Source organism: Liolophura sinensis, chromosome 12, assembly GCF_032854445.1.
Source record: "Liolophura sinensis isolate JHLJ2023 chromosome 12, CUHK_Ljap_v2, whole genome shotgun sequence".
NCBI classification, from domain to species: Eukaryota; Metazoa; Mollusca; class Polyplacophora; order Chitonida; family Chitonidae; genus Liolophura; species Liolophura sinensis.
Window position 1 is genome coordinate 25095020 of NC_088306.1, and position 18380 is coordinate 25113399.

The window sequence follows — 18380 nt, forward strand, 5'->3', positions numbered from 1 at the left end:
CAAGAATTTAGGTTTTGGATCATTTATTCCAGAAGCCCTTAGAGCATGGTGACAATTACACAAATGTTTTAAACAAATATTGGTCCAAAAATAGTACCGATAACAAGGGCTTCCAGTTAACCAAACACTTAATTCATCCAGACATCTTCACAGCCATGGAATGTTTTGACAACAAAAGTGCTAACAAATCGAGCTGAATCCAAAAGGAGGTCAGTACAAGGACCCGGGGTATTGGACAGAGGAGATAACTCAACAAAGCAGCACTGTGTCCGACTTTTTGCTTGCGAATTCATGACCAACAGCAAAAGTTTTGTATACATCAATTCAGAAAAGTTCTTGCACATGAAGCCTTTAGACCATAACCCTCATGTACTAAATTCATATTTACATCGTATAATTAATACTTCAAGTACTATGTAATCAATGAAAAGGTAACCTGAGTACTGATATAAAACGAAATATCAACCATAAAATCATATTATAAACCAATTAACATAAATGAAACAATTAATACTCAGAAAAAAAGGTATAGTACATATACATCTAAAGTATCTAAGACATACATTTTTTTACAAATGTATCTATATGATTTACCCTTCGATTAATTATTACAATGCTTCATATATGAGAAATGGAAATAAACTGAGAAAGAACACCACAAATCAGGAGAAGTTCTCCATGGTTTATCCAACATTCTGTAATAATCACCTCTGTTAGTAAAGAATTTATCTATACAGGTCATTGCATAAATATACAACACTCAATAATATGTTTGTATCCTTGACCTACTGATTACAGAACTGTGAAACTGTTACCCTTTGTTCCCAAATATTTGCAATATTTGCTGTGTAAAGACAAACAAAACCAAAGTCTACTGGCTATACTGTGGAAACCAGAAACATGACTCAGCATCAACTTTTTCTTCTGTTCACAAATTCCTTACTTCTTTACACTGGCTTATATGTACTATCCTGTCTGCATTAGGAAGTAATTTACAAAGGGAGATAACTCTGCAGTTGTATCATTCATGTCTTAGGGAAACTCGCCCGAACAGCTTTATATCACATAATGTTGGGGGGAGGCAAAACAAACGTTATTTTTACTACAATGTAGTCGATTTCAGTGCTTACTATCTCTCCTGATATATCTGTATATATACATACGCACAAAACATAAAGACTAGTTTAACTTAAACACACACACAGATCCATACCTACTACTTTTTTCCCCTTCTTATATTTTAATATTTTGAATTCCTAATTATCCTTTTTCATCCTCTGACTGGTCATCCTGTATATAATGCTGTCCCGGCCTGGGTCCATGTTCCACATGCAGTAAGCAATGATGAAAATAGCGATAGCAAGTCCTACCATAAGCCAGAGGATGATGTTGAAATAGACGGGGAAGTCAGGGTCATAGCTGTCAGCAAGGTTGATCTGATTAGGGCTTGGCACACCATTATCCTGTAGAATAACCAGCTACATGTATGAAAACAGGTGAGAATAAATACACTTCACTACTGATTATTTATCTACTTGTATGACTGGTGTTTACAACTGTACTCAAGGAATTTTCAATTACTGTATTTGACCTAAAGTTTGGCAAATTTCAAGTTTTTCCATTAAAGATCAAGATTTTGGGGATGAAGTTTACTTAATTTCTGATCAAACTTAATCAGGGCATTAGTATCATTTTAAGGCTTTTACATGCTTCTGAAAGAGTATTTTTACATACCAAACTTTAGGTGAAATTCAGTATATGACAGCAGTCATGTGATTATGGGTGGAGAAAATTATGGGTGTCCGAAATAAACTTAGCAATTTAAAGTTGTTGTCGAAGCAGCAAGAGGTAGATGCAACCTCACTGATCACAGCCCTGGCAGCCAGAGACAGCCTGCAAATTTCGTTGCGAATTCAACTGAAGTCATGAAGTTTGAAAGTTTGTAAAAGCAAATTAAAGCATAAGCAAATATTTTGTTCACTCTCACAAATATGCACCTGAAGATTGGGGAAACTAGTGAGATCCTCTTATTAAATGCTGCAAAATGCCATAATATGTGATAATTTGAAACTTTACAACTACATGACATCTTTGAAAGGGAGTCATCAGGGATAAGTGAAACTATGACAGGATTGAAAATTGTCAAATACCTGATATAAAACTCAATAGTATGCACATTTAATGCTCTAAACTGCATACATGTATAAAGTGTTTATGCAAAAATATCCTCAAAGCAAAATGCATGTTTACTATTAAAATTACCTGTTCTACTGCAGTCTGTTTCAAACTCCTCACATGTCTCATATGGGGTGAACTCTCCATGGAGGTCAAGGTGACGACTTCAACAACAACATTCCCCTTGTAAAGCTCCTTGAAATCCTCAGACATCTGACACAGAAAAGAACAAGATATAAATGTTTTAAGTTTCTAAAAGAGACAAGATAAGATATTTTTAAATTTCTTCACATAAGGCCATGTATATATCCACAGCCACAATATCACCTTTAAATTTAGGATCAGATCACTCAATTTTTTCAATATACGGCCTAATGTTATCTATAAATCACTTTGCATCAGATGACAACACCAGCATTTTCATATTCCTTTAATTATAACTGTCTAGATGTTATTTTTATGCCTGTATTAGCACTCAGTTAAAAGTGGAATGGCCAAAATTTAATTGTGGTCTTACAACTGTCCATTTACACACAAGGTATATCATATATAATCATCCCGGATCGTCAGTTTCTGTTCAGATGCTCAATTCAACAAAGACAAGGTTAAAAATGTACCCTCCAAAAAAAAAAAAAACACAAAAAGCCGACAAAGCTGATTTAAGCTCAACCCAGAACAAACTGTCTTCAAACTGTATGTCGACATGAACAGAGTATATGAGAATAGCTATAAAACTTGATAACATGTTTCAAGCATACTTACCTTATGTAAGAACTGACCAAGCAGAACTTTTGCATCTTGCACCTGTTTAGATTTTACACTATATTCGTCTGTGAGTGCTTTAAGACCAGAGATAGTAAAAACATACACATCGGGGCTTGGGTTCTTGGTGGCTTTTTTATTATCTTGAACCTGCAAAAAATAACAAGGAATTATTGAAAATATTACGGATCTTTTAATCCAAAGTACAATTTGTAAGCCACAGTAAAATGAATGTGAAAATATTGTCTTCAGTCCAAAATAAAATTTTCTCACATAAAATGTGATGGAAGGGAGATAACTCCATAACCTCAAACACACATCAACTGCTGTAACATTCTTCATCAGGTGAAGGTTTCTAAAAAAGATGGACTGATAAACTTGTCAGTTTAATTCACTGTATCTTAGAAGTGATTTAATTTGTTTGACAGTGAATCGAGGGTCTGATTTGGGGCATTTTTGAACCCATCACAGGGGTCTGAGTGTGAGAAGTTTTGAACATTTTCAGATTTGCTTTGTGAATATAAGTGTACCCAAATTATTCAGTTAGACAAAACCCAGGAACTGTCTATGAATCTATACCCAGAATTGTTCACTTAAATGACCAAAACCAGTTTTATTGACGAAGGTAACAGAAGTGCCCTAGTTAAACCATCAACCTTTGGCTAGTTACCGACAAACTTTCACAAATGTGTGGTACAGATACGCACACCATCATTGGTGGAGGACAAGAGATCTATGAGGCAGAAGTCACCAAACCCTCACAAATAATGGGCAGAAAAATCCACTCATTCCCTGTCCAAGACAAGAATTCAAACTACAGCTTGCCAGCAACCTGCGGAGGGTCGTGGTTTTCCCCTGGGCTCTGCCCTGTTTCCTCCCACCATAATGCTGGCCAATGTCGTAGAAGTAAAATATTCTTGAGTACGGCGTAAAACACCCATCAAATAAATAGATAAATAAATTAATAAATAATTAAATCAAACCACAGTTAAAGTCCTACACCTCACTGACTGAGCTATATCCAGCTCCCCAACTTACTGTAGTCACAACCTCCTTGATAAGCTGAAGCTCCCCCAGTAAACTCAGGTCAGCGTCCTTACTGACGTTCAGAGAACCAGCATTGAACATTCGCAGGATAGAACTCTGGTCCAAAAGACGAGCGGCCATTTTCCTCAGGTTTGACGGCAGCTTATTGAACAGCTGTGGATTCTGGGATTTCAAGTCGAAAATCTGGATAAATCAAATAAACAAACATAAAATTAGAATCAACAATTCAGGAAGAAACTGCTTTTAAGACCACAAATAAGTCTAATCCTTTACATTTGAATCCAACCTTTTTGAAAGTGTAAAGTTAGTTTTGCTTCAATTTATCAAAGTGAAAACAGTTTACGTATGTAGTCAATGACAGACTCAATGTGACACATGTGCAAGCAGAGGTATCTTTTAGAGTCAAATACTCATAACTCATAACCATCTTCGTCTTACCATATTCACAAGACTGATGGCTTCCAACTTGTCCAAACCTAACTAAATGTAGGCATTTCATTTATTCAATGTTGGACAAGGGCCTGATTGATATCAACAGAATATGAATTATGTATGATTCAAGAATAATGACGTATTATTTCTATCTTCTGATAGGTGTTAATCATCCTCTCCATAATCGATTTCACATTAATACACAACTTTGATTTAGGGATGCAGGAAATGGCGCAGAGTTCACAGAAAATCATTTTACTTCATCAATGTTTCACATATGTACCCTGTTTATATACAGTCCATATGAATGTGCGTACGATGAGTTCAGGAGCAAAACAGACAAATGCATTTCAATTTTTCATTACGATTCATATCAATTTTTTAAAATAAAAAATTTAAATTAATCTGCTTTTGCGCCTGAACTCTTCATATGAAAAAAAACAAGAATCTCACGTTTTTATCTAAAGACAAATCCACCAGCATGGGATTTGCCTCCAGAAAGTTGCTCTGGATAGTGTCCAGTAAGGGTTGGCTGTCAACATATGGAATGTCCTGAAGAATAAAAACAACAGATAACGATAAGTGTGAAAATTGCCAATTTTACCTCATTCATCAAGTGACAAAAAGAAGAATTCTGCTGAATTTTCTAATTCTCTGATCAACATGTACCGTTTCACTGCCAGGGCCGTAATTAGAGCAATTTAAGTTCCGGAAAACATTTGGTTGCCCAAATTGACGGCTTACTAATAAACATTAAATTCTTTCATTCACAGACTGACATGCTTTCATACAGCATCATTTTGAGTAGCATTTTACAGCATTTCACTTTCATCTGGGATCAGAACCTTCAACTTCACTCCAGGTATGCGTGCCCTGACTGTTAAATTGTGTGAGTACAAGATACATGGGACTACATTTAGGAATGTCGTTATACTGAGAAAACAGCAGCAGGAAATCCCAATCAGAATTCCGTTCATACACTAACCAACCGGAAGTGTCTATACTCACATCACTGATGGGATATTTGGCCACTGGGTTGAGATTCAGGCTGCCCAGATCACTGTGGTATCTAGGGATGGTGACCAACACGTTAGCTTTAGGTCTGCTGAACAGAGAGCCCTGGAGTAACCCCTTCCATGTCATCCCCTACAGAAAACAAACATGTTAACAACTGGTAACCACAGATTTACATGTAGTTCAAAATGTTAGAAAAGACAAAAAACACGGACATTCTTGCATTTGCTGTGTTATTCATGCCAATATACTTTACTCGAGGCAGCCCAGCGATGAAAACATTGTCTAAACAACATGGCAGTTATTCATTCAAAACTCTTTTTCAAAAAAAGTACAAAAACAGGCTTTGTTGACTTACATATGCTGTACAGATTGTTACACTGTCTAAAAATTTCTGGCTATTATCAGCTGTAGTTCTCAGAATAAAATTCAGTGCCATTCATTTTACATATCACCTTTCACCTTGTCGTCGGCTTACCACTACCTTATGATAGTGACTTTCCTAGGTGTGCACGGTCTCAAATGTCAGATTGAAGATTCCAAACTCACCCTGCCTGAGTCCACTCCCAGGACACTGGATATGACCTTGTGGATCTCACTGACCTTCAGTACGTCGTCTGTGTGCGCAAACTTCACAGACTTTGGGGAGTGGAGGACATGTAACTGCTGGCTGCTCCCATCTTCACCCAGGGATAAACCTGCAAAAAACAAGAAGGTACATGTAGAACATTTAAAGGAAGTTTTGTTTTTTCTAGGCTAAAATATAATCCAAATACTGTTCTAGCAGTAAAACCTTCCAGGAATTTGTAAATATACTGATGAGGCAGATCATTCTTTCTCCAAGTTTGGTTTTGTTAGCTGATAGGGAAAAGATGAACTTGAAGAACGAATACTGCCTTGTTTTATCTCTTTTATTGGACTGGCGTTCAGTATGATAACATAACAAAGCATCATAGCATTATTATGCTTGATAACAATATTAGTACCTATAACGAATCGTCGTTCACTGCATAAACAGACGTTGTGATCCATTTAGTTGTCATATTATCCAACTAAACTTCAAAAAGGAGAAAGAGAAACATACACGACTGTCTCTAGGTCAGCCAGCTGGGACAGATATCATAATGGAGTGACCAGCGCCTGTCGCATAGACATCCACGTCGGCAATCTCACTAAAAATAACAGCTCAAATCCTACCTTACATTTGCTATGCACTGATTACCCAAGTCGAACGAAGTGTAGTTAAGTCATAGACAGCTTTCAACCGGAAGCTGTTAAAACTTTTAAATCAAACCAACATCCACGTTTTGATCTGTAACTTCCACCAAGATACCTGCAGCCTGTTTGAAAATTCCTTCCAAATTTTCATTATGAATTTATTTGTGGGTTTTTTTTTTGTTTTTGTTTTTTTTCTGTTTTTTCATATTTCGTTGTCAACATTTTAGCTTACTAACAGCTAACAGGTGCCTTGCCAGGGCTTGGCAGGAGTTCAAACATTTCAACAGTTCGATTAATGTTATAAGATGATTTACTGATGCTGGCTGTGACATAACTACACCTTCGTCAACTCAAAGAATCAATAAATGCCACATGTAAGGTAGGGTTCGAGCTGTTTTTTTAGTGAAATTGTCCACATGGAAGTCTCTGTGACCAGCACTGGGCGCTGTCTTACCCTGGGTAGTGTCCCAGCTAGCTGAGCTTGATTTTCTCCCATTTACCAATCAATTCACTGTATAATTTTTGCAGTTAAAACTTCCAAGAAGATACCCTAGAATTCTGTCATGTCACCTAGCTAAATGAGGAAAAGAATGTGATGGTAGGTGCCCGGGAATTTGAAAGTTGAGGTTGCTATCACATGGTAAAGTCACGAAAATAAGCCAATTCGGCATTGTGAGTTCTCGCAGGTTGAGACAAAACAGGGTGGGGACTCTCGCGAACTAACGTGGCTAATGGGTGTGATTATGCAGCAGCTGCTAACGTCGCTGTTGCGGTGACAGACTCGGTTATGCGAGATGTGTATTCAGTCCTGGAAGCACCATACAATTTTGCGTTTTAGCTGCGTTAGTTTGCGGCAGCCTCCACTCCATCTCCTCTATATCATCGTGAACTTGTGAGACTTGGTTTATTCATTGTAAAACCCACTTCTGGGAGGAGGCTCATCGACTAACAGAAGAACAAACACAGTCTTTACAACTGCCCGATTACTCATCATGCCGTGCTATACTAAATTAGTACATACATGTATTCTAGGCATAAGTACATGTAAGAGCCCTAGCTTTTCGACTTGCCTAAGACAATGGCAATGCAAGTCTCCTCCACCCCACCCCCCCCCACACCAATATTCATTTATTTATTTATTTATTTATTTATTTATTTGATGGGGGGTTTTACGCCATACTCAACAATATTTTACTTATATGACGGTGGCCAGCATTATGGTGGGAGGAAACCGGCCAGAGCCTGGGGGAAACCCAAGACAACACGCAGGTTGGTGGCAGGCCTTCCCACGTCCCCTTACATACTGAGCACGCGGGTAATAATTTGGAACGAAAATACTTTAAAAGAACTAAACCAAAAGGTCTGATACATTACCATTGGTTGTTTCTGCCTTTTTTATCAATGGAGAGATGAGGAAACAAATCGGGTTAGATTTCGCTTACTGTCCGACATGAGCATGTTGTTGTTGAAATCATGTGATACTGACAGGTCCCGGTAAGTTCAATCTCAAAAGGACTATTCAAAAACTAACCGCTGCAAACAAATATGACATGCGGCAATGACATATACCTGCAATTAGAAAAACATAATTTCACGAAAGGAGAGACTTACCAATGACAAAACACGAGATCAAAACTGAACAGATAGACATTTCGACAATCCTGTCCACCATCTTGAATAACGTTTATCATGTGACAGCTGTGGCATGTAAGGAGAATCTCAACCGGAAGTATACAATAATACCAAAATATCCCTATTATTTCACATTTATGTGCACAAACTTTAATACAAACAACCCCAAATAATTTTATTTCTGTCTTCCATTTGCGCGAATCATTACAAAATTGCTGAACTGAAGAGATTTTAATAATTGTATTGATAGAAATCTCCTCCCGAAATCAGCGCCACCATACCACTTCACAAAGGGGGCGAAACTTTGCATTTCTAAGTTGTTAGGAGAAGAAGGAATCTTCAACTTGTGTAAACATCAAGTAGATCCACTGGGCCAAAGCTTAGTGTCTGAAAGTCCTTACCCTTGGTGGCAAGGTCTAAATATCATAAAGAAGGCAAACCGACTTACTATACCGTTGTCCAAAGCAACGGGCTACCAACAAAATATATAATTACTTGTTGCAGACCCACACAGCTCTATAGACCGACACACGACACACAAACTTACAGCTATATGTATAGGCCTATGTATGCTATTAAATAGAATAATTATTAGCGGATATATATATGATCACTACCCAAAGCAGAAACAGTTCTGTTTAACGTAAGCTTGTAAACATTTACACACACTTTTGCTCTGAAATATGAATTCTAAACATCTTAGTTAGGTGAGTGAATGCGCGGGGCTGATTCCTGCAGTGAAACATACATCTGGGAGATCGGCACAATCCAGACTAAAGGCTACATGTGCATTGAGCTTATAATTCATGCAAGCAAAAGTCAATTCAGTTTCTTTTGGGTGATTTTCTTTTGGCTGCCCGGACTCGCCCTGCCACAAATAAGACACAGTATATATGTACACACACCTAACTATTAAGTGCGATTTTAAACCCTAAACATACATATATACTGTACATAGGCTACAAATAACTAACTAACTAAATAAATATCACAAGTTCAAATCCCGCTCCCGTTGATTTGTCTGGGGCGGCTTTGCCTGGGTGGAGGTTTGGGAGCTACTAGTATACACATGGGACAGGTCGCTGATTTTCCCCGGGTTCAACGAGTGTATAAACATTTAATTAAGTGTGTAGTATACATGCACTGTACACCCGGGTGAAACCGGCGACCATCCACAGGTTTCTCGGGAGAGTAACCAGCACGAGCTGGACTTGAACTCACAGCAACAGCAGTGGTGAGAGCGTTATTGCAACGCGCTTACACGCTAACCACCTGGACCACGGAGGCCCCTAAAATATATGTAAGTGTATTGTTCTTGGAACAAAAATTCTAAATAACTAAGTCTTAGTTTTAGTAATGAGCCGGCCGTACGTGGGAATGTCTTCCAGCAACCTGCGGAAGTCCAATGATGTATTTTTAAGTGGAATGGCTATATACAAAAACAAAAATCCAGCAGAGGAAACTTCTGCTCCTATATTATCTTAAATAGCGATTGTAATTAACAATTTCAATAGTGCTCACCAAGTGATCAGTGACCAGTCTTTTATACAAATGGGTCTGCCAGCAACGTGTGGATGGTCGTAGGTTTCCCCCGGGCTCTGCCCAGTTTCCTCTCACCATAATGCTGGTCGCCGTCGTATAAGTGAAATATTCTTGAGTACGGCATAAAACACCAATCAAATAAATAAAATAAATAAATAAATAGTAATGAGTCATAAATGAGGCGTAACATTCCGAAACTTAGCATGTTATATACGGGTATTTCAGATTTCTTACTCAAGTGGATTAAAATAAATGAAAGCGTTAATTAAAGTTGCATGGTTAAAAAAAATTTTGTGAACAAAACCAACATACCTGGGAAAGGTTTAATTTGTTTTTGATGTATTTCTGACTTGCGCCCGAGATAATCGATCGGAATTTCTTGATTATTAATGTCTTTGAAAATAAATCAGTTTTAAATTAAATGACAAACCTAAAAATACATTACTCACATGTATGATTGGACATGTTCCACTAGAGTTGCTTATTTAAAACAACTACCATATCGATCAACAAATCGCGAGATGTAAAATTGGGTTGATTATCTCGAGAGCACCGGATTTTAAGGAAGTTCCCGTTAGCACAACCCACAAAGATTTGATTTTAAAGATCTCCGATATGTTTCTAAAACAAGAATAGTTTGGTGAAGCTTCTTCCATATCAAGAATGTCTTTTTTTAACAATGCCACTTTCACAGGTCGTGTCAATAGGATACAACCAACTGCATTTAAAATAGAGGTTTGGCAGAGTTATCTCCCATTAGCCATCAAATAGTCAATATACGCTTGACCCGATTTTTTTTCTTCCACATCTTGCGTTTAAAGTCTGTGTGCACCACGTTTCAGAAACGCCCATATATGTAATGAATTAAGCAACAATCAGCCGACAAATCAGTCTTTTAATCAATTTAATCCATACGTATATATCCAGTTACTGACAAAGTCATGCTTCATGCCAAAAAAATGACGGTTTCCTGCCGGATCTGTCGGATTTACTCCATCTATCTGTTGTTGCATAACGGAAGTAGTACTGAACATGACGCATGTGTCAATTAAACAGGTAAATAATCTTATACCTAAGCAAAAAATGTTAACTTCAAAGTATAGGAAGTTCTTAATGAATAAAGTCTAAAATAAAGTCATAAGCACTCATAAATAAGGTCATAAATACTCATAAATAAGGTCATAAATACTCATAAATAAAGTCATACATAAATAATAAAATATATGAATACATAAAGTAAAGATTTTCATAATTAAAAAAAAAAACAATTGTTAACTTTATGTCCCATTATAATTTATGTACCGGTACTTGTTTTTATTTTCCGTAGCACAACAAAAACGAAAAAGAAAGGATAGTTAAAGGTCCAAATGTTATTCACTCGCTTTTAAGAGCTCAAAAGACAAATGATGACCTCAAATTGTACCCTGATCATTATAAAGATGACTATGTATCATGCAAATATTTATTATTTTAGACTCATAAATGATTGATTGTTATATTTCATTCACTTCCATGCTGTTTTGCCTGGATGTAAATACAATCCAATGCATTTGACGCCTTTACGTCAAATTAGATGACTGCTCTTTTTGTTCAGGTCATCAATTTGTAGAGCTCAAAATGCGGAAGATTTTGATCCTAAAAATAGCTTCGTGATTCGCCATGGGCTCATTATAAACCCGATACCGGCACGCGTTAACCGTATAGGCGCTTCGATTTGTTTACCTTCTACTGATCATTACCCTCCTAGAATGTGCTTCCACGGAGCGATTACAGCTGATAAATGTGACACAGTTTCAATTACACCGCCAGTAACCCTACTCCCACAATAAGTAGCCGAAGTCGTCGTGGTTTTGAGGTGTAGGCCGATCAATTACAACAAGTGCACGCTTGACCGCACGAAATGAGTTCTACCATGAGTTGTCGCCATGTTGAACTATTTTTATCTCCGAGTTTGAGGTATTCCGATCCAGTAGTAATCATATTGCCTGATAAAATGTTTGGTGGCAGTGTGGTTGATAGTTACAGTAGCTTACTGTGTGTATATAAGTGCATGACAAGTGTCAATCTGGGATCCATATAGGCCGTATTGTACAGTTGTCTAAAACTGAAACTGAAATTGCTACATTAAGATCACTCTTATGTTTTTCTTCATTGGTAGCTAAAACTGCTTAGCTCCATACTGATCGCCAACTAAATTGTTCTTGACATATACAACATGTAGTTCCTTGGAAACACCAGTTACCACTGATCCAGTGCGCATGGTGTTCGTTTCCGAGATTGCGTTGAATGAAATCGCGTCGGAATTCGTCCAGCTCTACCGAAGGTGAAGTGCCATCTAGTGGTCGGCAGTTTCCGGATCAATACTTTCTGTTGGCGTTAAGTTCAGTAGGATAGACAGGGTCACCGTGACCTTCGCGGAGAAGAAGACAGTAAACAAGCGCTAGTGGATATTAGGATAAACAAGTTCAGCTGGAAATCATTCAAGTACATAGATATATATATATTTAAATATAGTCATAGCTGAATCGAAATCACAGTAGTGTGCAGCCACAAAACGGGAAAGAAATACGAATATCTAGGTCGAATATGCCATCTAGGAGGTGACAAACTGCTAGATACGTGTAGGTGTACATGTATGTTGGCAATTGCTGGGTTTTAATTGTATCTTGGACAATCCAGACAGCCAGGCCGCGAGTGTTTGAATTCTAGGTCAGTGTCACGTGATTCACTGTAGGCCCTATTGCAAAATATTTCGAAACACGCTCATTTGTTTGTCATATACATATATACATGTATCAGTGAAGAGGACCGGACGGAGGCGTAATTTGCCGAAGAACGTGCATATACGGGACAGTATACGTCTGATTAATATGAAAAAAACCTGCGGATGGTCGTGGGTTTCCGCCGGGTTGTGCCCGGTTTCCACCCACCATAATGCTGGCCGCCGTCGTATAAGTGAAATATTCTTGAGTACGGCGTAAAACACCAATCAAATAAATAAATAAATAATATGAAAAATGTGATATACTTACATATAATGACCAATTGCCTTTGACCATAATTTAATTGTTGAAATCGAAAGCTGTTTATTATAGAAGTCGAATCAAACCTGATCATGAACGCTCGAGTATTTTTTTTTATGTTTTTAATGATAAACGGCCAATATATACCAATAAACATGCACTTACCAGGCTGATAAAAATAAAGCCCAGGAACCCAAGATTAATTCTGTTGAGAATGATTTTCAGTCAGACATATCGGTATTAATAACCTACTGTAGGCACATTTTATGTATTTTGTGCATTTGCCATGCAATGAGAGTTTATTCTGATCATAAGCGCGCATGCGTAAATATTGTACACTTGACCGGTGAGTAATGAGCCAACAGTCCAGATTACGCACAACATTTGTCTGTCAGGCGTGGTTTTATAGCGACAAACTATAGACTAAACACAATGGATGGATCCGACACAACCGATATCCCACCACCACTTCTTGTGGCAATGCTGTTTTTTATTCATTCCCGGTCATGACGTCACAGAAACATTAAACATTGTAACCAGTGTGTGGGACACCCGGTTGACCTATTTGTAATGCTGCTTATGATTGGTCAATTTCGTGTTCTTGATCGACAGTTCGGAACGATCTATTTGACACCGTGAGACAAATGAGGACATTTGTATGTATGAGACATGATTGTACTCGTACATTGTTATAATACATTATATATACGAACAGATTTCAGACCAAAAAACGATTTCTACCAAGGGGTTACCACATACAAAAACATCATCAATTACGCTTCTGTGCGATCACGTGAGATCTTATTTTGTGTAAATTGAGGACATAGTGAAAAAAACACGTGTCACGACATTCAACCAGCTCGCTATACTAGCAAATAGCGAAGCTAAATGCGGACTGTATATGTGTGTTGAGACGATAAGCTTGTTGATGGTGTTTCATATTTTGAATTGAAATATTTATTCAGTAAACTTCATTTGTGTTATGACAAGAGTCTGAGGCCATAAACTATAATCTATGTTTTATCTGAAGGTCAAACTTGGGAAAATGATTCTTAATACGCTGACGCTCTTAATCACTGCATTTTACAGGATTATATAAATTATATAAGAATACTAGAAATCCACAAATCCATTGAAATCTAAAGTTCCGGGATACAATAATGTAAACATTGTTTACGCAGTGACCCGACTTAAAACATTCGTTTTGTTGTAAAATGTCCAATACATTTAGCAAAGCGTCTCTTCAATTTGAAACGTTTTTCCGAAGGTTCATTTTTGGGTCACGTCAGTTAATACTCTGAACAATGTATAAGTTATGTATAAAACCAAATTATTATAGTTCAGCTCCCGGCGTCAAAAAAATAAAAATTATGTAATAACCGAAAGCAAAATGAAACAATGAAGTAAAATGAAATGATATAAAATGAATAAAAGTGAATCTTGGATAGAGGATTGAAGAGATTACTCCACTAACGGATTTGCTAAATCAGTTCCAAATATTATAGTCCTGTGGAGTCTGCGCAATAGGTTTTATGAGTCCGAGCATAACTCATTTCCGCTCGTGGACGTTATGCTCAGCACGCACGCTTGTAACTCTTTCAGTAGCTGATTAGGAATCGATAAATCTGTTTTATAGTTATTGATTAATCTGCATGTGGAATGGAGGCCTATGAAACACTGTAGGCCTAAAGCCGAAGTATTGAACTTAGGCGTATCAAAATAAGAAATCATCTCTTTTCTGATGCGTCTACAGTTCTACAGTTCTACAGATCCAGGATCAATCCTTGGTAGGGTGAAAGCTAAGACCTTAAAAGAGGAAGTTGTAGCTTCCGCGCTTGGCGTTCAGTATTAAGGGGATAGTGTAACGACCGGTTTGACCCGTATGATTATATTACTGCTGGGGCGGGGTGGCTTACTTCCCTTCGGTAAGTCGTCTCAGTGAAGCAGCACTAGATTAAAGAACGGTGGAAATCCGTCCTGCAGCAAGGAGGCACATTACAATAAATTTAATTTATTTGATTGGTATTTTTAAGCCGTACTCAAGAATATTTCAGGTACACTCTTATTTTTAATGGTGCTGACAGGCAGTACACTTACTAAAAACACCGTTTTTATCCACAAAACACCGTTTAAAGGTGTATTAATAGGGTGTTCACATGATATGGATATGAAATGCAGCGTGAATATGCTCTTTGTAAATATTTTCGGGTGTGACTTTTTAAATGGGCGTTCGAAGAGTATGAATCAAGCTGTGGTTGCTCTTATATTATATCCCAAGTTATTTTTCTCATAGCTTGGCTACACGAATGCTTTCTTTTAGAACATAGGTTGGTGGAATATATTATTCTCTGTCATATCGATTTCATCATGTCTACATTAGTTTATGAATCACATCAGTCATGTAATTAAATATATGATTTGTTAGTCCATGTGACACGTATACTGATACACTAAAATAGGGATACAGAATATAGATGATTTGCAATTGCAGCCATCTTTGAGGTAAGTTTGCGTATATGGCCCATCGTATGCCCTAACCAGCTAAGAGCCTCTAGCTTATAACACCTCTGACAATAGACATCCAAGGGGCACTGCTCAATCTTACATCAAGATATATGCATATAAACATATATCTTGGTGTCACAACGGTGTTGACCTTTCAGTGAAATTATAAAGGTGTCTATCTATGAAGGCCATTAACTGGGAGCAGACACCCTTTCGATACTTCAATAAATTTCGAGCACTGTATCTGCAGTGTTATAAAAGTGTCACCCTGGAGTTGAAGGGTATTGATACCCTTTTTACCCCTTAGAAAAGCCAGTGTGTAGCTGTTGCATTGTAAAAGAGGGCTACACCTAGGTGCTGAACGCTGAAATAAAATGTTCATAACTTAAATCCTTGATAAGGTGCAAACCTGATACATGTACCGAACATAGTGCGATACAGCATTTGTGTAAATTTATTTATTTTTTTGGTTGATGTTTTTCGCCGTACTCAAGAATATTTCACTTATACCATGGCGGCCAGTATTATGGTGGGAGGAAACCAGGCAGAGCCCGGAGGAAACCTACGACCATCCACACGTTGCTGACCCATTTGTATAAAAGACTGGTCACTGATCACTTGGTGAGCACTATTGAAATTGTTAATTAGAATCGCTATTTAAGATAATATAGGAGCAAAAGTTGTTTCCTCTGCTGGATTTTTGTTTTTGTATATAGCCATTCCACGTAAAAATACACCATTGGACTACTGGAATGACATTAATTCACTTCAAAGTAAAAAAAAAAAAACAGTTAGATTTAGCCATGGAGCGTTTTACCGGACCTGGTTGGATTAAGGGACAAACTAGCCCTTTAAAGTGAGAGCACGAATTTAAAAACCCATATAGACAATGTGCGCCTCGATTTATAGATCAATTCTTTAATTGTCCCCCTTGCAAAGAACTCTCCTGAAGATAAACCTTGGCAAGGTAAAACGAGAAGGCCCTACGTGTACAGAACGTCTGTCATGTGTCTGCCATAGGCGCGACATATATACTTTTTCTGATTTATGCATGTATTATTGTTTCTAAGAGATCGGGGGTTATTTTTGCCCATTTATATCGACTAATTCATAACGATGCCTTGGCGGAAGTTTTGACCAAAACTAGCGGGGGTTTTGACTTGCACTCCAGTTGAATGGTGTATAAGTACAGTCGAGCCATAAAGACACACTGGGTTTAAACCCCTGATCAAACGATCTTTGATGAATCTCTGGATTTCAGTAAAATTAAACATATGTTAAAAGCATCGGTTCACACAGTATACGATCACATGCAAAGTTTTCAGGGAGTTGTTCTTATCGGCATACTGTTTGGAACTGATCATGCAACCATATGCATGATCGTGCTATTTAAATGGCTGCTGTTCGCTGTATGTTGAGCTACATGCTTTGTAGACGTGACACGAATATGACCATCTCCATCTAAAATATCTTGGTTACAGAAAAAAACACTGGTGCGTGTTTAGTGCAAGTTTGTATACGTGCACGTTTTCACGTGCGCCTGAAGCATTCGACTGCATGGTATCTGTCAGCGCGTCAGACTGACACGGAATATTGAGATGTCTTTAAAAATGTCACGGTATGTTTCGTCTGTCTTGGTAAACTTATATGTTAACCTAGGTATATAATATAATGGAATAGTATATGGTCGTTTCTAGGTCACAGGCGGTTCTGTCGGCTTTGTAAATCAGTGTCCAACCATTCATACAAACTATGTCGCATTCTCAATCCCTGTTTTTTCACTCCCTATGCAGAAATGGTCAAACCGGCTTGTCTCACATTGGATGGTATAATATATGAGAGCAAAATAAAGCTTTACAATGAGTTGTTTCTTTACTTTCAGCTGCTGAATACATTTTTCTGATTTAAAACTTCGCTTGAACGTAAACTCAAATCTGTCTAACTTCGTTTTCTCTGTACGCAAGAATGCGCTGGATTACCATATATACACAGTGCAATCCGAGACTCTAATCAGGCTAACAGTACGCCTGTGATAACTTGCTTCACCCATGTTGCGACATGCGGCCTTTAACAGCGATGTATACCCTGTATACGTATTCAAGCACACGTTTTACCTAACGCGCACCGGTACAGCATCCTTATATTGTTCAACGTACGTCCATGTGTTAACCAGGTGTCGGTTGACGCAAAGCAAAAAATACACGTATTACAAACACTTCTATAGCGTGTGTATACTGATATTCTAACCCAACCGCATTTTGTTAGCTTCCTATACTTCACGGAACGAGTGGGGAAACCCTATGGGTACAATTCCCCGTATTCACGTCTTGCGCGTTGCAAAGTAAATCACGTATAGGCTTCCCTGGCTAGCCCGGGTCAATCGTCTTTTTGTACGTGCGTCAGTGGAAAGTCTACAATAAGCGAGAAGAATACAAACAATGTCTGGCTTATGGATAGCTCGCACTGGTTCTCACTGTGGGGCCATACTCCTGGGTCATACTCCTTACAGCGAATGTGCCGCTCTTTGCCTTTCGCTTTACATCACTGCCACCACTGGTACATTTCGTACAGAAAGCTTCAACAACGTCGAGGTCACTAGAGTCACTGGGATGAGGCAGGGAGTGATGTCAGAAAACAATAAAACAATCCGTATCAGCCTTTGTCTCTAACAATACTTCATACACATGCATTCTCTTTATTTAGAGTATGTACAACATGATTCTACGCAAAACCTAAAGCAATTTTATTGATGAAGGCTGCTTAAACAGTTTCGCGTGCGGACAGGCGTGATGAGGTTAAGCCTAAACAAACCTACCTGTAAAATCTTGTAGCTGAAATGATGTAAAAGTTATTGCATTGTCGGCAGCAATGGCTACTCGTTATGTAACACTATTACATTACGAATAGGAAGTGTTCCCTAAAGTGTAACCATTTTCTGCTTTGCACCATGGGTATTGCTTACTCATTTTGCGCCTAATATGTAATATAATTCTGCACAAATATATTTGTGAAAAGAGAACCCGGTTCACG

General features: G+C 37.9%; 1 protein-coding gene across 1 annotated transcript; it reads right to left on the reverse strand.

Moving 5' to 3' along the window:
* Nucleotides 1-25: 25 nt before the first annotated feature.
* LOC135479465 (renin receptor-like) lies at nt 26-8325 on the reverse strand. Its single transcript, XM_064759309.1, has 8 exons — nt 8260-8325; nt 5980-6128; nt 5425-5562; nt 4870-4968; nt 3976-4167; nt 2938-3087; nt 2263-2388; nt 26-1463 (listed from the first exon to the last, which is right to left on the reverse strand). The coding sequence occupies exons 1-8, from the start codon at nt 8318-8320 to the stop codon at nt 1257-1259; spliced, it is 1122 nt and encodes a 373-aa protein (XP_064615379.1). The 5' UTR covers nt 8321-8325; the 3' UTR covers nt 26-1256.
* Nucleotides 8326-18380: the final 10055 nt, after the last annotated feature.